The 23,614-nt window shown below is 41.8% G+C and overlaps 1 protein-coding gene across 1 annotated transcript in view; it reads left to right on the top strand.

The window, feature by feature from the left end:
• Positions 1–11,587, top strand: part of CA13 (carbonic anhydrase 13) — a 49,353-nt gene extending 37,766 nt beyond the window's left edge. Inside the window, exon 7 of the mRNA XM_075549522.1 lies at positions 9,143–11,587. Coding sequence (XP_075405637.1) covers positions 9,143–9,262 — 120 coding nt within the window. The 3' untranslated portion in view covers positions 9,263–11,587. The remainder of the gene's footprint in view (positions 1–9,142) is intronic.
• Positions 11,588–23,614: the final 12,027 nt, after the last annotated feature.

Below are 23,614 nucleotides of genomic sequence, written 5' to 3'. Positions count from 1 at the left end.
GATGATGGCAACATATGTACAAGTGTGCTGGACACAAATGATGCATGTATGGATTGTGAAAAGAGTTGTATGAGCCCCTAATAAAATGATTTAAAAATAAGATCAAAAGGACAGCATCTACCCAAGGAAAGTTGCAGAAGGTTGGGATACAATGAGGGACAGAAACAGGAAACAAGGGATGAAGGAAGCTCATTGAAAGGAAGGCAATGGATGTGTGGAAACCAAATGTGTATGAATTGTTGAATGCAAAACTGATGATCTGCTCTGTAAACCTTCACTGAATTCACAATAAATGATTTTTAAAATTAATTTTAAAAGCCAGGGAAGACATTTCTGCCATGGAACTGGTAAGAGATACTTGCACCCAGAACGAACCCAGGTCATGCCTATAGGGTGGTCAACTGGCCATGCACATCACCACATTCAATCCAGCATAATCAAGAGTACAGTGGTCGCTGCCTGTGGCGAGGCTGGTCAAGATGCTGGCCTATGGCGAGAGCTCATCTGCCGGTGGCCCAGTGTGGCTGGGTGCTCTGCAGGTGGGTTTGGGCTCTCACCAGGCCCCATATCCCTCCACAAATTGGATGCTCGTAATTTTTGCTCTAATGACTTGGCTCTCTTATATGAAGTAATAGAAAATGTCTTTCATGTGTTCCATGAACTTAGAGTTACTCTCAAAGGGACTCTTCCAACCTCAGTGTGACAGCTTTTTCTTTTCAAAGTCCTGGAGGAAAATTGCTTTGATCCATTTTCCCAATCCCACCCTGCCCCATGTTATAACATCACTAGCTATGTGGATGAGTAGCTTCTGTTCACTAAGGTGGTGCCAGCTTCCCCCTCGAGGGTTTGCCGTTGCCCTTTCTGCCCAAGAAGCTGTTTGGCCTAAAGGGCAAATCAGACGCTTTTCATGTCCGTTTGCCTGATTCAAATCCATTTGTCTGCCGGGGAGCCAAACATTCACTGTTACATTCTCAACTGTCATGCCAGTGAGCAGAGTTTCTGTTTTGTGATATGTTAGTAATAGATTTGTCAAGTTCCTTTTACTCACTCATCGCCATCTGGTTGATTCCGACTCAGAGTGACCCGATAGGACGGAGCAGTACTGTCTCTGTGAGACTCTGCGGCTACACATCCTAAAGGGAGCAGCAAGCCTCCTCTTTCTCCTGCAACAAATCGTTTCAGTTAACCTAAGTTGCCTTGCTCAATTCTGAATTTCAATGTGCAGACTACTTGATTTAATTCTCTCTTTAAAAGAAATCCCACCCATCTTTCTTATGCTATAATTTGCATAGAGTGGAATTCGTGAATCGAAGCGTTTGGTTTCTGCTTTTGATCATTGTACACAGTTCTGCAGCCACCAACATAATTAAGATCTAGATGTAACCCCTTGGCCAGCAGAGGTTTGCTGTGTGCCCCCCTTTGCAGTTGTCTCCTTAGGGCCCCAGACATCCACTGACAGACTGTCGTTAGAGGTTTATCTTTCTTATAATTTCCTGAAAATAGAATCTGGCTTGAGTTTCAGGCAGTTCCATGTCGACATACTGTTGTAACTTTTTCTGAGTCACTTTCAGGAACATCTTACCATTTGATGTGAATGTGATAATAATCATATTGATCGATGATTTCTCCATTCAGTTTGGTCATCTTTGGAATGGCCCCAAATGTGGACCTTTGGAATGGCCACGATAGGGAGCTCTTCCAGTCATTTTGCCATGTTGCTATCAAACATTTCAACTGGTAGCCCGTCGCTTTCTGGACCCTCAGTTTTCACTCAGGCCTTCAGCCAGATTGGACTTCTCCCTTCAAGGCCATCAGTTCTTGGCCATGTGCGCCCTCCTGAAATGGTTGAACATCTGCCAAGTGTTTGGTACAGTGACTTGGAATTCCTTCCATCTTTGTTTTTATTTAATTTATATAAGTCATTTTATTGGGGGCTCTTACAGGTCTTATAACAAGCCATACATCAATTGTATCAAGCGCATTTATACAGATGCTGTTACCATTATTTTAAAAACATTTTCTTTCAACTTAAGCCCTTGGTTTCAGCTCCTCTTTTTTCCCTCCTCCCTCCCTCCCTCCCACTTTCGTGAATCATTGATAAATTATTATTATTTTCATATCTTACACTGTTCACTGTCTCCCTTCACCCATATTTCTGTTGTTGGGGGGAGGGAGTTACGTGTCAATCCTTGCAATCCATTCCCCCTTTCTTTCTGTTCTCCCCCCATCTTCTCCCTACCCTCATGGTATCACTATTCCTGTTATTGTTCCTGGGGGTTTATCAGTCTTGGATTCCGTGTGTTAAGAGCTCTTATCTGTACCAGTGTATATGTTCCGGTCTAGCCCTGTTTGTAAGGTAGAACTGGGGTCATGATAGTGGAGGTGGGGGGGAGAGGAGCGCAGAAGGAAGCTGCACTCTTATGACTCATTCCTTCCTTGTAACCCTTCTGTGAGGGGATGTCTAATTGTCTACAGATGGGCTTTGGGTCTCTACTCTGACCCCACTCCTTCCCATAGGTATGATTGCTTTGGACTTTCTGATGTCTGATCCTATTGACACCCTGTGATCACACAGGCTAATGTGATCCTTCCATGTGGACTTTGTTGGTTCTCAGCTAGATGGCTGCTTGTTTAACTTCAAGCCTTTAAGACACCAGATGCTATATCTTTTAATAGCCATGCACCATTAGCTTTCTTCACCACATTTGCACCCATTTTGTCTTCAGCAATAGTGTCGGGACGATGAGCATCACAAGATGCCACGCTTTTAGAAAAAAGTCCCTCCAGATTCCTTAGCCCTCAAACCTAAACAGTGGTCTGAGGGGCTTAAAGAAAAAAGGAGGAAAGTGAAACTGATGTGGACTTGGAGTCTTGTGACAAACAAGTTCACTTCAAACAATAACACACACACACACACAAAAAAGTGTTCTTGCATTGAAGGAATACTTGAGCAGAGGCCCAATGTTGGTCTGTTTCCTTAATACTTAATATATAAATATATGTACATAGGCCTATATCCCTATTGTTATATGTCTGAATATATTTACATATGTACATGCCTATATTTATACCTTTATAAATGTCTTTTGCCTCCTAGTTCTTTCCTCTATTTCCTTTTACTTTCCTCCTGTTCCACTATCATGTTTGACCTTCATTCGGCTCTCAGTACTTCCTCTTGGCTACACTGCACTTGATGGAACCCCACCAAGCATTCTATGCACTTCTCATCATCGATTTTAGATTTCTGGTTGTTCCCTTATCCTGGATTTGCTCGCTTCCCCCTCCCTTTCCTTCACCTCCCCCTATCCCCTGTCTCCGCCCTTCCCCAAACCCCCAAACCTTTGGTCCCATTGTTTTCGCCTCGGAATTCTTTATCTTGCCTCTCTTATATAGACTGACATGAAAAAAGAAGAAGAATAAAAGGGGCCTATAAATAGTTGCAGGTCTGTCTGCTGACTTTATGTATATTTTCTGATTGAGTCTGATGTGGTGCCAAGTCCTGCTCTCCAAGTCTGAAGTCTGTTTTCGGGATTCCTCAGGGATTTTGTTGCTTTGTTCTCCTTGCCTGTTCCCCTCAGTATTTTGTTTGGACTGATAATATTGAGCTTCTCCATTGTCCCTGCCCACTGTGATAGTCTTTTTGATTCCTGTGTAATCCATCTGTGAGTATAGTTTCAGTTCATATTGTTTAAAAAATTGTTTTTCTATTGACTAAGACTTTGGTCTTGCAAAAGTCTATCATGTGATAGCTGGTGTAATTTCCATTACCAAGGCATATTTTATAACTACAGATCATTCTTTGTTTCCAACTTTCATATACCAATTACAAGTGATTACCAGTGCATTTACTTGCATAATAACCATTCATTAGGGCATGTTGATTGCATAATGACCAGTTTGTCACACTGTGATGGCTTGTGTGTTGCTCTGATGTTAAAGATATGTCACTGGTAGTGCACATGTCAGCAAGGTCACCCCTAGTGGACAGGTCCAAGCAGGATTGTCAGACCAAGACTGACTGACGAGAAGGACCTGATCGTCTGCTTCTGAGAACATTGTCCGTGGAATGCTGTCTGATGTGGAGCTGGCAGCTGAGCCCGTCAGGTTAGAGGTCACTCAAAATACAGCTGGGGATGAGCTACCTCCTCAAAAGGGAGTCAGCTTCATGCTATGGTTGTCTTAAAGCCTTCTGGACCTTCGTTTGCTGATGGAGCCCAACTCCAAATAAGAAGAAATGGCTGCAAACCCTGATTAGTATTTAGTACTTGAAATATACAGTCTGGGAAAATCGGAGGTTGTCCAAATGCAATGCAATGCTTGACGAATTGAATTCTAATGCTGTCAGTGGCAGGACAATCTTATGCCAGCAAATATGAGTATTCTTTCAATTAAAAAAAGTTTTGTATTCTTTAAAGTTACTTACCAACTACTAATGTCAAAGATGTAGAAATTAAAATTTTACCAATTTTTGCAATTTGAAATGGATTGTTAATTATACTTTTGTATACACACATATTTTCATATGCCTTTGGTAATTAGCTAGAAGTATTGCTTTTTGATAAATGAATGATTAACTTTACAAGGAACTGCCATCTAAGAGGCACCTTTAAGAAGTTTGTAAACAATTTCCATCATCCATTAGTCCCTAATCTGTATATATATACACACACATACATTTATATTTAAAAGTAACATTCTTTTTAAAGAGAAGCTATCCCATTTTATATTTCCACCATGAATGCATGGAACTTGCAATTGTTCCATATCTTTGTCTACACTTGGCTTGTCAGTGTTTTAAAATTTAGCCTTTCTAATACAGTATTTCAGTGGGGTTTTAATTTCCATTTGTCTGATGACCAGTGATGTTGAACATTTTCTGTATGTTTACTGACCTTTCTGAAATGTCTGGTTAAGTCCTTTGCCCACCTTGAAAACTGAGTTGTTTGTTTGTATACTATCAAGTTGCAAGAACCCCATATGTGTTCTAGATAAAAACGCTTGATTAGATACATCGTTTGAAAATTTTTCTCCCAGTCTTTGGTTTGCCTTTTAGTTTTTAAAACTATGTTTTTTAAAAAAGAAATGATCTTGATGAACTTTATTTAAGACATTTATCATAATTAAAAAAAAAACTTTCGGCATTCTGTGTAACTAATGCTTGCCTAACTACATGCCACAAGGTTTTTCTACTTTAAGGCAGAGCGTAAGCATGAACAGGTAAGCCTTTGATTACCTGCGAGGGGAGGTTTGTGTACGGCATGCTCCATTCTCACTCTCCTTTCCTTCAATAATCCCAGTTACACGTACATCTGGCTTTTTAACACACTCTAACTGATCTGCAAGGTTCTTTAAAAATTAATTTTTCTTTCTGCTCTGTGCCTTGCAGAATTCCCACTGTTCTCAATTCGTGCTCATTTGCTTTTTCCTCTGTCATGTGAATTTGGCTGTTAGATCCATCAGTCTATTTTTTTAAGTTTAGAAACTGTCCTTTTTCAGCTCTAGAATTTCCATTTGGTTGTTGTTGTTGTTGTTTCTTTGCGGAGGCCTCACATTCCTCTGTTTTACTCAGACTTCTCATATGTGGCAAAGACAAGTTGTTTGGCTTCAGGAAATAATCAGGTAATTAATTATACAGCCACTTTGAAATTCTTGCTTTTTCCAGTATTTGGTTCATTTAGGGTCAAACACTATTGATTTTCCCTTTGAGAATGTGCACCATTTTCTCGATGGTTTGCATAGTAAATATGCAAAATACACATTCTACACATTACTAGAGGTTGCTAGGTGGTACACATGGTCTGTGCTTGGCAAGTCACAGCAATTTGCTTCAGAAGGTTTTCCAAGAAAATCCTATGATGCAGTTTTACTCTTAACATGTGGCCATAACTGGGTTTGATTTGGAGATTCTAATTTTTTAGACATTATGGACATTTATTTGTGGAGATTTAAATTCTGTAATTTTCTTTGATTATGGGAAATTGGTAACAACAAGTTGGAGGCGATATGCGATGCTGTGGTTAATAGAGGGCTCATGTGTCCGTCGGCTTATATATTCAAACTCTCTAGCTACCTCTCACATTCCTCACCTGTAAATGGGGAGAAGATGACATGATACAGGTAGTCCTTGATTTATGATGGATATGAGTTATGACTTGTACAACCATCTGTTGTTTCTTTCTTTGACATCTTACCATTAGTAATATGTTGATGCAGGTAATTTGCTGAGTTATTCTCCTATATTGGGACACGGATATTCAATTTTCTGATTACTCTTCAGAGTGCTGCCTGATTTGCAAAGATACTGATAATAGAAGGCTTGATAGTGAAAACTTAAAAATCAAAAACAAAAACAGAAGCATTTGACTTACACCAGAACCAACTCCTGATGGCGCCGTTGGGGTGGAACCCTCTCATAAGTCAGGGCTACCTGGATAATGGAACCTTTGCCATCAAGTCGATCCCGACTCATGAATACCCCGTGTATTACAAAGGAGAATGGCTCCAAGGATTTTTCTTGGTTTAATTTTTATGGAAGCAGCTAGCCAGGCCTTTGTGCTGCAGCTCCATGAGATGGGGTTGAATTGCTGATCTTTGGTTATTAGTTGAGTGCTACCTGTGCGCTTGACTCAGGTATCAACATGCTGATAGTGCTGGTTAGTAGCTTACTGTTAGTGTAATTTGGGGGATTAAATAATACAATATAAAGTATTTAACCAGGCCCTGGCCCATACATAGTGCTCATTAAGAGAGCTTATTTTTAGGATTACACAGCTTTGGCAGGCAGGGGAGTTCTCTTAAAGACTTTTGAGCTAAGGTGACACGGAGCTGTTTACAGAAACACTAGAAAGGAATGTTTCAGCTTCCTGAGGTTACTACACAAAGAAATGAGCATTTTAATGTTTGAGCCAAGAAAAACAATAAAGCAGGTTATACCTTCTTCAGATTCATTGCTGACCTGAGAAGACTCTTACCAGGGATTATGTAGAGGCTGAGTCAAGTTTAGTGGCATAGGGGCACTAGATGAATCCAGGGCTGGGTTGGGAGAGTCCATTTAAGGGGCTCGGGGTAAGGGCTGGGAGATGTGGCATCCAATGACCTCCATTATGTGATTGGGAGACCCAGAGCCCAAGTGGGAAAGGTGTTTGGGGAAAGTTCAGTAAAGGTTTAGGAACTCTTACTAAAATACGCATGCTGCTCAAAGAAAGATCTATTTTAAGATTAAGTGTTTGGTAAATGAGACTATGGTATTGGTGAGGCAGGAGATCATGCACGATCAACTTCTGACAAGCCAGAAGAGTAGAAAAAAAGCTGATCTGAGGAAATAAATAGCAGTATTGCTGGCGTGAAAGTCATACTGGGTAAGAGCTATTAGCCAGCACCCTAACTCAGGACAAAGTTCCCTTCACTAAAACCAACCAACCAGCCAATAAATCAACCAACAAAATTCACTGCCTTCAGAGTGGAGTCTGACACAGATAAAACAGAGTAGAACTGCTCATGTAGTTTTTTGCAACCATCATATTTAAGGGTGTAGAAAGCTTCATTCTTTGGAACTTGCTAGCAGTTCATTGTGTACCTATGCGCTCAGGGTTCCAGCACAGCCATCATGGCTGCTCCAGAGAGTCCTGATTTCCATGATCTTTGGGGAGAGAGGTGTCTTCTCCGTGGCCCCAGAGATTAGGGTTTCTGTTTGGTTTTAAAAAATTGAAATAACCTGTAATTTGGAACAATTTTAGATTTATAGAAAACTTGAAAAGATGTCTAGTTAAAAGGAAATTATATTCACCACATCTGTCCCATAAAAATCAAATCCATGCTATGCCAATGCAAGCACCCAATTGAGGCCATGAAATTAAAAAAAATTTTGAGTAACTTACATTTAAAACATATATGTATTTTTTTGCATTGTGATTAATTAAAAATCATTTTATTGGGGGCTCATGCAATTTTTATCACAATCCATCCATCCATTGTGTCAAGCCCATATGCACACTTGTTGCCATCGTCATTCTCAAGACATTTGCCTTCTACTTGAGCCCTTAATATCAGTTGCTCGTTTTCTCCTTCCATCCCCACTCCCCCTTCCCTTATGAACCCTTCATAATTCATAAATTATTATTATTTGTCATATATTACACTGGCCAACATCTCCCACTGCCCTCTTGTCTGCTGTCCCTCCCCCAGGGAGGAGGTTATATGCAGAGCCTTGCAGTCAATTCCCCCTTTCTACCCCACATTCCCTCCACCCTTCAGGCATCGCCACTCTCTCCACTGGTCCTGAGGGGTTCATCTGTCCTGGATTCCCTGTGTTTCCAATTGCTATCTGTACCAATGTACATCCTCTGGTCTAGCCAGATTTGTAAGGTGGAATTGGGATCATGTTAGTGGGGGGAAGGGGAAGGAAGCCTCTAATAACTAGAGGAAAGTTATAAGTTTCATTGTTGCTACCCTGCACCCTGACTGGCTCATCTCCTCCTCAGGCCATGAAATATTTAAGTGCTTGTCTTTGTTGCCGGGAAGAAATATCGAGGAAATCTAATCCAATGCTTCACTTTATCTATTAAGAAACCAGAACTATGGTATCATAAAATCACACAGCTCGTTAGGCGCAGAACCAAGTCGAACCAGTTCTGAAAGCCAGGGCAATGCAGCGGTGCACTCTGCCTTGGTAGGTGACTTCTCAGATTTCTAGATAGGTAAGCTCTGCGGGAGCCCTGGTGACGCTGTGTGCTAAATGTTGGGCTGCTAGTTGCTGGGTCGGCAGTTCACACCCACCAGGCTGTCCTTGCACAAAGGACAATGCTGTCTGTCCCTGCCAAGATGGACAGTTTCAGGAAACCAGTAGTAGGGCCGCTGTGAGTTGGAATGGACTTGGTGGCAATGGTTTTGAGCTCTTTTAAGCCACCTTCGAAACGTTGCTTCCACTTTTCACTTTGATCTTCAAGTACAGAATGCTTCTGCACTAAGTCTTTGAGCCCACGGACAAGGGTTGTTTTATTTTAACCCACACTTCAGGAAACAATCCCTGTAATATCTGTAGGTTCTGGGAAAGGTTATACAGCTCAGCTTTCTATGGAGGGCAGTTCATTAATATTGGGGTGACTTTCCTGTGCTTAAATGAATCTTCTTTATTCTTTAACAGCTGGCCAAATTCCGCAGCCTCCTGTGTACAGCTGAGGGGGAGGCAGCAGCGTTTTTGCTCAGTAACCACCGTCCACCACAGCCTCTGAAGGGCCGCAAAGTGAGGGCCTCCTTCCACTGAAAGCCGTCACGGTGGACGTCCCCAAACCTGACTGCGGAGCGGCCGCGTAAAAGAAAACACAGCACAACAGCCCCCTGACTGCTTCCCCCAGAGCCCTCATCAATGAGCTTACATGCTCTATCAGCCTAAGCCCCACAAAGAACACCAGATCTCCTTCAACACTCTACTCGTAAGGGCATGGGAGCGTTTACAATGGTGTGACCTGTAGCAAAATCAACGAAATACTTTCACTTCTACCCGTGTCAAAGCGGGGCACACGCAATTAACTCCCATGCGTTTTAAACAATTTACCTTGACAGGGAGGCTGAATTGGCTGCCAGTAATGTTTGTTTTAAAACTTAATTTAAAACAAAACAAAAAGACCCTTAATTTTATTTTGGTTTGGAATTGTAATACCTTTTTGAAACATCTAACCCTGTTCAGTACTACTCCAATTCATGAAAAGTCGGTAACTTGTATTGCTTTTTAAAGTTAAATTTTTGTTATGGTCATTGCTTTGCTGGCTCTATTCCCATGATACCTGGGACCATGGGGACAACTTGAGGGTTCTGTCGGATAGAGACAGCTACTTAATGGTCTACTTCGCCGTTCAAAGATAACCAGACTGTGCATACTGAGGTATTCCTTAGGAGATAATAGCGATTTTCACTTTAATGCATCAAGCCACACAGCGTACTGACTCCATCATGTTAACGGCCAATAATTGACAAGACACAGTATTTGGGAACTTAGAGAATTAACACGTGTTTGAAGCTATTGCCAGCAATGGGAGAGCTGCCAACTTGGTTACATCTGGTAAGGACCTGGTTTCGATCATTGTGCTGCCAACCGGAGGGGGAAACATTTAGGTCTTATATAAATATACAGTCAATGCAGGCACCTCTCAAAGAATCTCCGGTCAAATTCTACAGCCTCCTGTGTACAACTGAGGGTGTCAGAGCTCATGCCCCCTTTTCTACAACCCTTCTTATTAGGTTAAGTCATTCTTTTGGTCATTGCACTGAATGGGATATAAAGTGTGTACATTACCTTTAACAAGCCCACTGTTTCACATCCCTGTGCCTCTCTATATTTTACTTATTATTAATTGGGATTTAATACATATATCATTCCATAGCTAAGTAATTTTTCAAGGTGGCTCTTGAAATTTATTTTAACCTATTGCACAAAACACACCAATTCGGACTGATAGTGACAGTATAGATTTTAAATGTTTAAGGGAGTAGACAACCTTATCTTTCTCCGGAGAAGCAACTGGTGGGTTTGAACTACTGATCTTGTGGTTTGTAGCTCAATGCATAACCCACTGCATCACCAAGGCTCTTCTCTGGTGTTCGGTGCTGTTGTCGGCTCTGGCTCACAGCAACCTTAAGCTCCACAGAGGGAAATCCTGCCCTGTCCTGAGCCACCTTCTCACTCATTTTACTATGTCTGACGTAGTTCGTCTGCTTTTGGTTAAGGATCCAGGAGAGGGAACTCGTTTGCCTTTTCTGGTTAAGAAGAAGGAGGGACCATCTGCATTCATTAGATCTCCTGTCAACCTCATTTAAGACTTGACTATGTGCTGCTCTCATCCTCTGAGAAAAGTTGATCTGAATTTCCTTGATTTTTTCCCCAGACTATTCTCTCCATCTAGATGTACATTCTAATAATTGAAGTCATTCTGTAATATTTTGCCTGATGGGATCATTGAATATCATTAAATTGTGTAATATTGGTGAATAATATAAACTCCTGGAGAGTACAGCTGGTATTGTGTTCATTTTTGTTTGAGCCTTACGATTTCTAAAGTGAGGCCTTGCAGATTGACAGTCAATATTTAAAGAGTCAAATATTTTTGTCCAATTTTATTTGCTATCTCTGATAATTTTCTCTCTGTTTGATATCAGAGAAATTATACTATAGAAAGTAAACTACGAGTTGTCACCTTCTAAAATTTGCTTCTTTCTAAAGGAAAAACTGCTAAACTGAATTTGTACAACTGGAAGCACTAATGGTTTTAAAAATGACTGCTGTTAAATAACAGTATATTTTTTTAGTTTGAGAAAACTCATTGTGACCAATCCTAGTTAGTGAAAGAAGTCCGTTTTCTCAGAGAGTAAGTTGCTATATTTGGAGGAGTGCTAGGATGGGGCTCTAATGAGCGTGTATGTCATAGTCTGTAATCTATGGTTTTGGCTACAGGAGTGGAGTATTCTGCACTACAAATTGCACGTTAGAGGACCAATAATTAGACACAGATCCGATTTCCTTAAAGATTGTTAATTTATATTTCTTAGAAGTAAAAAGTCTAAGTGTATGTGAAAATAAAGGATTTAAACACTAGCCGAGTTCTATTTTGTTTCTCACAGCACATATTGCAATTAGATTTGTTAAGCTCCTTGTACTTTAACTGAACATGGAGTCAAATAAAACAAAGAAAATGAGATGCATGGTGAACAATACTGGACCCTTGTACGAGGGGGCTTCGGAAGGCTCCAGGAGAGATTCCATTCTCTTTTCATTCCATTTGCCCCCCCCCTTTTGTGAACCCCTCATATATGCAGCACATAGGTCACCTTTTTAAGTCTTTAGGAAAAAAGTCTCAAATGTAGAAAAATTGTCACTACAGTATAAATAATTTTTTATTATAAATTGTTTGAGAATTCAAACGAGCTGCCAGTCTGATGCCACATCATCCCACACATGGAAATGCGTGTTCTCTACAAGTGAGGATGCTCCTCTAAATTGTAGCTAGTGTCGGATGCGGTTCATTGCGTTGTCGTGGCTTCTGCAGGCTGAACGAAAGTGGCCTGTTACACTTCCTTCTTTCAAGGGATTATCTTCTCTGGATGGAGAAAGCGGTTAGTCTATCCTAGCTGAGCGCACAGATGGCAACTTGCAGAAACTGTGTGGGTTTGCCTCTGACGTCACCTGGACCATCACATAACTACGTTCCTTATGGAAAATATGACCTAGAGTAAAGTCTTACTCAAAGGATTTTTATTTTACCAGGGATTCTGGAACCAACCATCTGTATGGAGCTAAACCTAAGACTATGGTGGGCTGGTACTGGGCGAAGTCGGAGTTACAAGGAACCTCTCGGAAGGGGCGCTATACAAACACTTACGAGATGTTATATCAAATAAATGATAATGATATTTTAAGAACTATTGCACAATGTCAGTCAGACTCCACCAGGAAAACAGAAGCCTCTCTGAGTATTTCAGAGAGATGGAACTGATTACATGGGTGATGAAAGATGCTGAAAATGCAAGTCTGACAGTGAGGCAACCAAGAGATTGGCAAGAGCAAGAAGCTACCTCCACCCTGTGGAAGAGGAGCACAATAAAGCAATGTGACTGGAACCACAGACAATGGTGGCTCTGAACCAAGCCTGCCCAGCAGGAGCTGCTTTTATTAGAGACACACCCACCACCTGGGTCTTAGCTCAAGGTAGGCAAAGGAGAAATATGTCCCTTGTGTTCCTCTCTCCTGTCATTTTCCAAACTTCCAATGCTATCCACAGGTGGAATCTAGCCAGAGCTGGATGAAATGGAAATACAAGAGGGCATCCCTACTCTAATACAGAGCAGGGGAGGGAAAGCCCCCCAAAGGGATCTGAGGGCAAATGGACTTAAGATGGGTAAAGGCCAAGAGAACTATATTATTATACAGGGCAGGCAAATAACTATAAAGCTGGGTTTCAATTGAATGAGTGCAGAAATGGAAACCCATTGCTATTTTTCTCCCTGATTTTGGAAATTGAACTTAACTACAGCTTACTTGGAATCTTATTAGGGTTAAGGGTTGTGTTGGTATTAGGGATATCAAGATGACACGATTCCTACTTCCAAACAGTTCAAAATCTTCCAGGGCAGGCATACAAATTGCATCCACACAAAATGACAAACATTTTAATTTAAGCTATCTATAGATATGGAAAATAAATCCTAGAGAAATTAACAAAGTCATAAATCCTAGAGAAATAAACCAAATCTGTAAGTGTGGCCTATTTATAGATTTTGTTCTCTGTGCATTTCAGGCCAGGTAGTCAGGAAATTTACCACTGAGAAGTGTTTTGTTTGACAATACTGCATAAGCAAACAATACAGTTTATTGAGTCACGTAATTGGAGAGGCCAAGGTTCAGTCTGGTTTTCATGACGGCCTCAGCTGAGGCCTCAGCATCCCTTCAATTGTGTGCACTCCGTTGATAGTCAGACTCCTCTTTGTGTTGGCAGAGTATTATCTTCTGCCGAAACAAAGCCACAGTGGAAAAAGATTTCCCGTTCCCAAATGCTTAAAAAATTTTCTGGCTTGAATACATATTGGTATAGACTAGTCACACGCCTGCCTTCAGTCCATTTGTGGACAATGGCTAGAATAAGAGAGGCCTTCAAAAATTTCATGTGAAAGGTGTATCATGATGAAAAAACTATACATGGATTACAAAATATTTTTCCATCAAACCAAATTCATAAGAACTTGTTATGTCTGAACAGGATCTAGTTTGAAACTCTAAGAAAGAAAAAAAAAACCATCAGTTTGAAAAGACCTCTTATCTGAGCAACTTGAATTCTGCTAAAAGTGAAGAAAGACTAAACATCAAATTTATGGTTGAGCTTAGGTGAAAAGATGGTGAAACCACTTTATGAAAAGTTTATGGGGATTGTGCCTCAAATAAATTAGCAATGTACAAATCAGTAACATGTTTCAAGAAGGGATGAGATGACATTGAAGATGAAGCCCACAGTGGCCTATCATTTACATAAGTTTGCAAGGAAACCATGTTGATCATGCCCGAATTGAAGAGGACTAATGATTGACAGCAGAAAGAAGAGTTAACACCATAGCCATCTCAATTGATCCAGCTTACACGATTCTGACTGAAAAATTAAAGTTGAGCAAACTCTCTGCTTGATGGGTGTGCCCAAACTGTTGCACCCAGATCAGCTGCAGGCAAGAGCAGGGCATTCTACAGAATTTTTAAAACCAGTGGGATCTTGAAGTATTTATGGAAAGAATTGTAACAAAAAAGGAAACATGACTTTATCAGTATGATCTTGAAGACCGGCACAAAGTGATCACTACCAAGATGTGCAAGTGATCTATTTCAAAAACCAAACTTCCTGCCATTGAATCACTTCTTGCTCCCAGTAACCCCATAGGACAGAGTAGAACTTCCCTTGTGGGTTCACGAAACTGTAACTCTTTAGGGGAGTAGAAAAACCTCATCTTTCTTTCTCAAGTGGCTGGTGGTTTCAAACTGCTGACCTTGGAGGTAGCAGCCCTGTGGTAACCCACTATGAAACTGGTCCGGTCAAAGCAAAAGCAGATTGGTCAACAGCAAAGATCCTGGCATTGCTTTATTTTTGGAATGCTCAGGGCTTTTTGTTAATTCTCTGGAGGTTTAAAGACCAATAATATTTGCTTATTATATGTGTTTAGAGAAAGTTAGTCAAAGTTTTAGCTGGAAAAAATCTTGGGAAAGCTTCACCAGAAGCCAGGACAGTATGACAATGTACCTGCTCATTCCTCTCATCAAACAAGGGTAATTTTGGGAGTTTTGATGGAAAATCATTAGCTGTCCACCTTACATCCTTGATTTGGCTCCTTTTGCTTCCTCATCTTAGATAAATCTTTAAAAAGTACTATTTTTCCTTTAATTAATAATGTGAAAAAGAGAGCTTTCACATGGTTTAATTCCCAGGAATTCTTTAGGGATGGATTCAATGCCTCTTGCCATCACATAGAAAAGCATCTTGTCCCAGACGTGTGTCGCAGTTGCCCAGTCTCCTGCTTCAACAGAGCTTGAATGGCACCAGCACCCGCCAGCCTCCCTCCAATGAGCAGCCCCCAGCCAGCCTCCCATCACTGCCTCTCAGCAGCCCTTCCAGGCGAACGCTGCCCTGGCTACAGGCCGCACACACTGCAGGCACCGACGTCCACGTTCCCCTGGCAGGCGCACCAGGAGTACAACCAGGACTCGGAGGCCGGCATCACCAGACAGATCAGCCAGGAGCTCTACGCCTCCTACGTCTACCTGTCCATGCCTTCCTGCTTGGACCTGGATGATGTGGCTCTGAAGAATTTTGCCAAATATTTCTGTTCCAGTCTCTCATGCTGAGAAACGGATGAAGCTGAAGGGGCAAGGAGGGGGCCTGACCTTCCTCCAGGATATTAAGCAACCAGCCTGCTGCGATGACGGGGTGAGCGGGCTCGAGGCCATGAAGTGTGCGTCCCAGTTGGAGAAGAAGGTGAGTCTCACCTCTGGAACTGCACCAACTGGCCCCTGACAAGAACAGTCGCATCTTTGTGACTTCATCAAGACGCATTTACCCAGAGGAGCAGGTGAACTCCTGGACTATGCAACCAACTTGTGTAAGATGGCCTTTCCCCACTCCCTCCCTCCCCTGGGATTCCAGGCTGGCTGAGTTATCTGTGATGAGCACACCCTGGGAGACTCTGATGGAGAGAACTAAGTGGGAGTCTGGCTTTCCCACAGCCACAGACCGACTTCCTTAGTCGCAAGGCAACGCATGCATGTTGGGTAGACGGGTCCCTTTTCTACAAGTTGTACCCAAATAGCCATGTGTGGCCTTTCATTTGGACCATTCCTTCAGATGCAGAGCTTTGGTAGCCCTCCCCCCACCCCGACCCCCAGCCCCACGTCCAACAAGTCTTGACCTTGTCTTGAGAAAGTTAATTTTAAAAAAATCCTTCTTACCTTTTAATTCCATCTTCCTGCGAGCGTGCTGAAGTCCTCTCCCGTGCTGATAGTTTTGTGCAGGTGACACAGCTGCTTCTGGAAGAGGTTAAAGCGGGAGTTCTAAAATCCTGTCCAGTCCAAGAGTAGAGGAGGTGAGCCAGCATGGCAGGACATAACGAAGGGAAAGTGGCAGTGTCTACTGAAGATCGGAAGGGCCACTGAAGACAGGCCTCAAAAGGTCACAACTCATTCAGACCTCCCCGGAAATAACTGCCACCCACTTCAAGAGCATGAAGCTTCTCCATTCAAATGTAGGGCCAGGGTTTTCATGTGAGCACAAGAATTAATTTTTAAAAATTCTGCTACTTCTTCGATACCGTAAAAGATGATTTCCCCAGCGATAGAAGGATAAGGATAAGGTCAAGGTATCTAACTAGTGCCTGGAAAGCCTGGCATTTCAATCGGCCGAACTATTTGATAATCGAATACAGCTGCCACTCCTGTGTGTAGACACTGGATTCTGATCCCTGTGCGCTGTCACGTGATGGTTTCTCTGAAGTGCCACTGAGGCTTAGCCCTCTTTGCATTAGTCTATCAATCAAACATCGACTGCCTGGGCAGGTGTTCAGTGCTTCATGTTTACAGGGGTCTCCAGGTCATTCAAGCATTTGTCAGAAAAAAGTCTTGGTGATGTTCTTCTGAAAAAAATCAGTCATTGAAACCCGATGGAGCACAGTACTACTTTGTTTCCCCTGGGGGTGTTATGAGTCAGAGCTGACGTCACAGTAATTGTCTTATCAGTTTTCAAAACTGGTTTTGTCCTTACAGTTGCTCAAGAAGCATTTGTTGGATGAGTCAATGCATACACTAATGGACTGATGAATGCTCTAGCTATGTGTGTTGCCATGGTGGCTACACCTTGGCTGCTAACTGCAAGGTCAGTAGTTCAAACCCACCAGCCACTCCTTGGGAGAAAGGCTTTCTACCCTCAGAAAGAGATACAGTCTCATAAACTCACAGAAGCAGTTCTCCCATGCCCTATTGGATCGCTATGGATAAGCATCAAGTAAATGGCAGTGAGTTCTCCCTAAATTATAAACAGACAAACAAAAAGAAAGAAACTCAAGCAATTTGTTGCTTAGGGAAATATTCGTTTATAGACTACGAGATTACTCCAAGGTAAATGTGTGTGTGTTTGGGGGCACCTCACTTGTGTGCAGGCTAAATGAATCCTCCTCAGGGCAGGGTACAAACACACTCTGGACCTGTGTCGCTGTGGTTACCACCACCTTCATCTGAGTAAGACCAGCTACTGCCATCATCTGGAGAGCAAGGACATTTTTTGCACAGTCAATGCCAAGTTGGATCAGACTCACGGGGACTCCCTGCGTTCCAGAACAGAATTGCTGCCTTCGGTTTTCAGTGGCTGATTTTCAGACACAGGTCCCTAGACTTTCCTTCTCATATGCTTCTTGGAGGACCGAAGTCTCTAACCTTGCTCTTAGTAGTCGAGCACTTAACCGTTTGTGCTGTTCGAGGACTCCATGCCACAGAGTAGCCGTTTACAACGTGTGCTCTACAGACGCCTTGACTTACTGAGACTCTCGGACCGGGTTCATGAAAGCAAGGTCACTTTCTGACGTTTGCTGCTGGTACGAAAGCAGCAACAATGGGTAAAAGTGCGGGTGTCTCTCACACAAAGCCAGCAAGCTGTACTCATCATCATTATTTTCTTAGTGTTTTTGTCCTCAAGTGAAAAATTTTTCTTATTTTATCTCAAGCTCTAAGCACACACCTTTTTAATAATCATGTCGTAAAATGAGAAAACTGCATGTGGCACTTCCGCTAGGCATGGAAGTACAGTGATCGTCTCCAGGAAAGACACATAGTTGAGTTACGAGCTGAATTAGCCACTTTTCCCCGGAACACAATTTCTACGTGAGGAAAAACTGACACGCTTGGTATATGAAGTCTTAGGTTTTGGGGAATGAGTTTGTTGGAAATTAACCAAGTGAGCCTGCCACGTTGAGAATAAAACAAAACAAAACAAAACCATTTGTGAAGAATGATAACATTAAAACTTTCAGGAGAAAATTAGGATTTTGGAAAATTTGTATCTGCCTCTATGGATGTTCCAGCTTCTTAAGGCTTAAACACTTTTCTGATGTCAAGAAAATGTGATTATTGGATATTATATAGGAGACATGTTAGTAGTTAGAAGGTATGCATAACTCAGGTTACCCAACTGCTCCAAAGGCCCAAGGCCCAAATGGTATATCCACTCAAAATGCCAGGTGCTTTTAATTCAGCAGTGTATGAGAAGCTTATTGATATGCATTCAACTACCCTTTGAAAAACTACAACGTGTCAAGTTTGGGTGTAGTACTGAAGAATATCCACAATTACCTGAAGAGTCTCCTAACTTGCTCCTTCCTTTGTAACTATGTGTCTCCATGAGGCTGGATTTTTCTCCAAATACTTAAAACAAAACAAAAACTAAAAAGTACTTCACAGCAAATAGATTGCAGGAGCTGCTGTGTGAATCTAGGTGTCTTCTATTTAGCCAGACATGCATGCAATTTGCAAGCAATGTAAATGCCACTTTTCTGAGGACATTTTTCATTTTGAATAATAACATTCTGTGTAATAGGATGTGTTAACTATATTAATTTATTACTTATCAGGCAAATTATTAAATGAATTTATTATTGTAAAGGAAATAACTACTAACAAAGGTCATGAATTTTAATTTCTAAAGCAGTTAATATCAATAATTACAGCCTTAATGGGTTCTTTGGGATCAATAATAATTTTTAAAGGGGCCAGAGTCCAAAAGAAATAAAAACCACTCCCCTACACCAGGCCCTGACTCAGTGTTCCACTCTTTGTTCATCTCAGCTTTCTTAGAAGAGTTGAGGCCAGCTGTGGACAAATGGAGTCATGCTTTCACAAAGTTGTGCACATCTATTTCCCCCTTATTGACTATCTCATTATCCAACATTGCACTTTTATGAAAATAGTATAAAATCAACTACCTACTGTTTTGTTCAATAATGAAGTGTATCTGGCATTAATGAGTAGAAAGGTTTGAGATGAGCCAAGGCTGGCTGTGATGGTTAAGGTATGTGTCAACTTGGTTGGGCCATGATTCCCAGTGGTTTCAAAGTCGTGTAATATAATTTGGCAGGTATGTAAAGACGCAATTATCTTCCATTTTTGTATAGTGTTGAGTTTTACATAACAGCCCGGTCTCTAACCTATGTCAATAAATGAGGGGTTTGTGTTCATATGTACACACATATTATCTAGTTATAGAAAGGTAAATTGTAGTCAGATTTTCACATTATTTTGCATATGAAACTAAACAATGAATCCCATTTTTCAAGTACAGATTAATCAAATATGTGCTCACGAATCTAGAGAAGAAAACAAAAAAGCTTATAAATTTGTAATGTACAATAAAACCAACTTTTATTTCAAAAGCTTCTAGATTCACTCTTCCTTGTTTGGTCTGTTCACTTGTTGTCTTTTTGCCACTTTATATTCCAACATCAAGACCCAGCTGAAGGAATGCCCATGAGTTCCTCTTCATGGGAGTGAAGGAATAAAGCAATTGTTTTTAAAGGTTCAAATTTAATCTTTGAAATCAAATCCAAACTACTTAATGCAGGGTCACCTGGCCAAGCAGCTCCCATCCGTCTTTGAACAAAACCCCTCTACCTCCTGTTTACTCCAAGCAACGGTCCAACTCTCATTTACAGTTAGAGCACCATGGACTGCCAAAGAACAAACGAAGCTGCCTTGGAAAAGGACAGCCAGAGCGCTCCATGGAGGGGAGGAAAGTGAGACTTTGGACATGTCTCCGGAGAGACGAGCCCCCAGAGAAGGCCCTTATGCTTGGTGAAGTGGAAGGACAATAAACAAGAGGAAGGCCCTGGCCAAGAGGGATGGACACAGTGGCTGCAATGATGGGCCCAAGCATCACAATGCTTGTGGGGGTGTCTCAGCGTCCGGCAGTGTTTTGCTCTGTGTGGGTCACTGCGCTGAGTCGGATCCCACTCGGCGGCACCTGACAGCAGCCGCAGGAGCGTCAGGAACCACTCATTTCTGAGCCTTCAGGCTGGGAAAGCGTCTCTCTTCTTTTCTTTTTTACTTCCTAGTGATTCCGACCATACACTCCAAGTTTCTTTATCATGTCCTTTTTCCTGATCTCATCTTTTACATCGATTGACCCTCCTCTTCCTATAATCCCTTCTTTCTTCCCTAGGGAGTAAAATCTCTACCCACCCCCAACACTGCCTTCCAGTTCTGACTTGCTGTCTTCCCAAAGAGCAAAAGTCACTTTGACAGATAATTTATAATTTAAGTGGTTTCTACATTTTGGCTATTGTAAATAGTATGGCAGCACACATTGGTGCACAAGTATCTATTTACAGTTCTGCTTTTATCTATGTTGGGTAGATACATAGGAGTGGAATTGCTGGATCACGTGAAAATACTTAGTGTGGCTTTTGGGGATATATTCAAATAAATTTTAGCCATAAAGAAAGGGAAATCCTGATATAGGCTACAACATAGCCTGCTTGATCCCAGGATGTCCAACTGACAGATGAAGAAACCCAAAATGTTATCATTTTAATTTACATGCCGAATGGGTAAAACAAAACAAAACAAAAAAAACCCTGCCAAAGGTTTTAATTCTAGAAAAATTCTAGACTGCATACTTAAAGCATATATAACCTGTTTCCTCTTTGCTACCTTTTTTCGTTTCATGAGAATTTTTTTCTAATGAACCTTCTCTTAAGCTTTGTTACACACACGTAGATACTGTGTTTTGTTGGGAGCAGTTGGGGAAAACAATCAGGAATACAGATAGGAGGTCTTGATTAGGAGAAACGGGAGTCAGACTAACTCCAATTCTGCGACAAATCAAGGGACAGAGGCTTCTGAAAATATTTTTCCAGGTTGCTTATATGTAATCAAAAGCCCTGGGGTCCATGACATTCCTCCAGCCCTGATCCCCGGGGTCTCCCAACTCTTATTTTCCTCAGTGTGCCCCCTTTCTCTTGGCATCAGAACGAGGCTGTTTTGGGTTTCTCCATCTGTCAGGTGGACATCCTGAGATCAAGCAGTGAAACAACAGCTCTGAAACCCATGCCTATTTGTTCTTTTCATTGCTGTGGAGGAGACATTGCTCTCTGTTATTTTCCCCTCTGCCATCGGAGCCTGGACAAACACAGGCCAGAAGTGCTCCCTCCTCCCAACAATGAAAGCTTCCATTGTGCTTTGTTGCTACTCAGAAGCGTGCTTTTGGCTGTATTTGCTCACTCATCACAAGGAGTTGAAATTTGAGCCCCACATTAAAAAAAAATTATTTGACTCTATGAAGACAAACAACAAATTTAATCTTGCTTCCCATTCAACATTAAGAGGTAGAATAGAGCTTTGTTTAGTCCCTTTGTTCTGCCGCATTCTTATTCAAATAAAACTCCTGCTCATTTGTCATGAGGTGTATCCTTGTTAAAAATTAGTGATAATTAGTGAGGTTGAAAAGGTTGGCAGTAAGATCATACATGTGAAAGGAGGCTTTCAAACTACTGATCCAAGTCAATAATGTCAAGTCAATTCCAATTCATAGTGACCTTACAGGACAGAGTCGACCTGCTCCCCGGGTTTATTGGAGCAGAAAGCCTCACTTTTCTCTAGAAAAGGAATTGACAAATTCAAACTGCTGACCTTGACGTTCAGTGTCTAACCCACACCACCACCAAGGCTCCTTCACTGTACTTGCACTGTTCTGGGAACTCACACCTTAAAGATGCAAACATGTTAGAAAAATTTGGAAGGAAAACAGTACACAATAAAACTCAAAAGCAGACAGAGAATTAGCTATGAGGTCTCCATTCTGCCTCCCACAAAAGCATAAAACTCATTCGGAACATTAAGGATTGCATCATAAATGTATACATTATTTCAAATGTGCATCAATAACTATCTATTCATCTGTTAAATAAACATTTCCCACTCATTGTGACCCTGGGTGCTATGTACACATGAAGGACACTGGTAAATGAAATAAAATCCCGGTCTCTCAGGAGGTTACAGTCTAGTTGGAGAGACCGGCAGATGACAGTAAAAATGAATAATAATATGCTACTTTAGTTTTGTTAAGCTCTATGAAAAAAATAATAGAGCAGGATAAAGACAGAGTGAAGCTATTTCTTAGAGGGAAAGCTTCTGACATCTTAATGAATGCGGGGCGTGAGCCAGTTGACCCCCTGGGAAGAGCTTTTCAGGCAAAGGGACTATCAGATGTGAGACCGGTTTCAAGGAATGACAGGGAGTCCCTTGTGCTGGGTGCAGTGAGTGAGAGAAGGGTGGGGAATGGGAACAGAGAGGCAGGCAGCAAGGAGGTCAAGTGGAGTCCCATGAGCCCCATAGGACCGTGGAATTTATGGGGAGTGATAGGAAGTGACTGAAGCATTCTGATTCCCCTTTCTCCAGGCTCCCTCTATCTTCCCTGTGGGGGTGGGGTGGTGGGGTGGGTGGGGGTGGGAGTGGGGGAGAGGCTGATAGGAAGGGAGGAACGAGGTTGAGAGGAAGAGAGGGCAGTGAGATGCTTATGAGTTCTGAGCAGCACTTGGTGGCATTTTCTGAGGCAAGGAAGCCTGAGAGAGGAATGGATCAGAGAGATCTTTTTTTTAACACAGTAACGTTGAAGTGTTTAGGAGACAAGCAGAGTTCCTTGGTGGTGCAGCTATTTTGTACTTGGCTGCTCAGCAACGACTTGTGGGTTTGTGTGAACCCAGAGATGTCTGAGAAGGAAGTTCTGGTGACCTACTTCTGAAATATGGACCATGACCAACATGGGCTTGTCATCAGTGAGGGTAAACTCCAGTTGACAGGTTACTGGGGCTTTTTCAGAGGTATGAGTTTAGAGGTCAGGGAAAGGCGTCTAGAGTTGAAATCTATATATGATCCCCATCAGCATCAATAAATGTTTAAAAATAAAATAGTACTTTGAAAAGCTCCTAGAAATTTCTTGCAATGTTCAAAAGTGTAAATCTTTCTGTCAAGAAGCCTATTCATTTGAAGACCCTCACTCACAATTTAATGGATGCCTTGTTTCTCAATACTCTGCGCTCTCAATTCATTGTACACCAATCTTCCAGAACAATACGAGTGTTGTTGGGTGAGGGATAGTCTTTTAAAAGAGGAAGCACATGAAGATGGGGTGAAAAGAATAAAGATATTCTGGCAATGGTAATATTTGAAAGAGATACTACACAATGAAACAAAAATAATATTTAAACAGGAATCAAACTTTAAAAGGAAAGAATTGATGTGACCCTATGCACAGCAGACTAAAGCACCACCTGGTCCTGCGCCATCCTCCCAACTGTTCCTGTGCTTGAGCCCGTGGATGCAGCCACTGGGCTAGTCCATCTTGTCAAGGGCCTTCCTCTTTTTCGCCACCCCTCCACTTTACCAAACATGATGTCCTTCGCCAGGGACGGGTCTCCCCTGACAACATGCCCAAAGGATGTAAGATGAAATCTTGCCATTCTTGCCTCTAAGGAGTACTCCGGCCTTCCTTCTTCCAACGCGGATCGGTTTGTCCTTTTAGCAGTCCATGGTACTTTCAGCAGTCTTCTTCAGCAT

The sequence above is a fragment of the Tenrec ecaudatus genome, chromosome 5, assembly GCF_050624435.1.
Source record: "Tenrec ecaudatus isolate mTenEca1 chromosome 5, mTenEca1.hap1, whole genome shotgun sequence".
In the NCBI taxonomy this organism is placed as follows: domain Eukaryota; kingdom Metazoa; phylum Chordata; class Mammalia; order Afrosoricida; family Tenrecidae; genus Tenrec; species Tenrec ecaudatus.
This window is presented reverse-complemented; position numbering and strand designations above follow the sequence as displayed.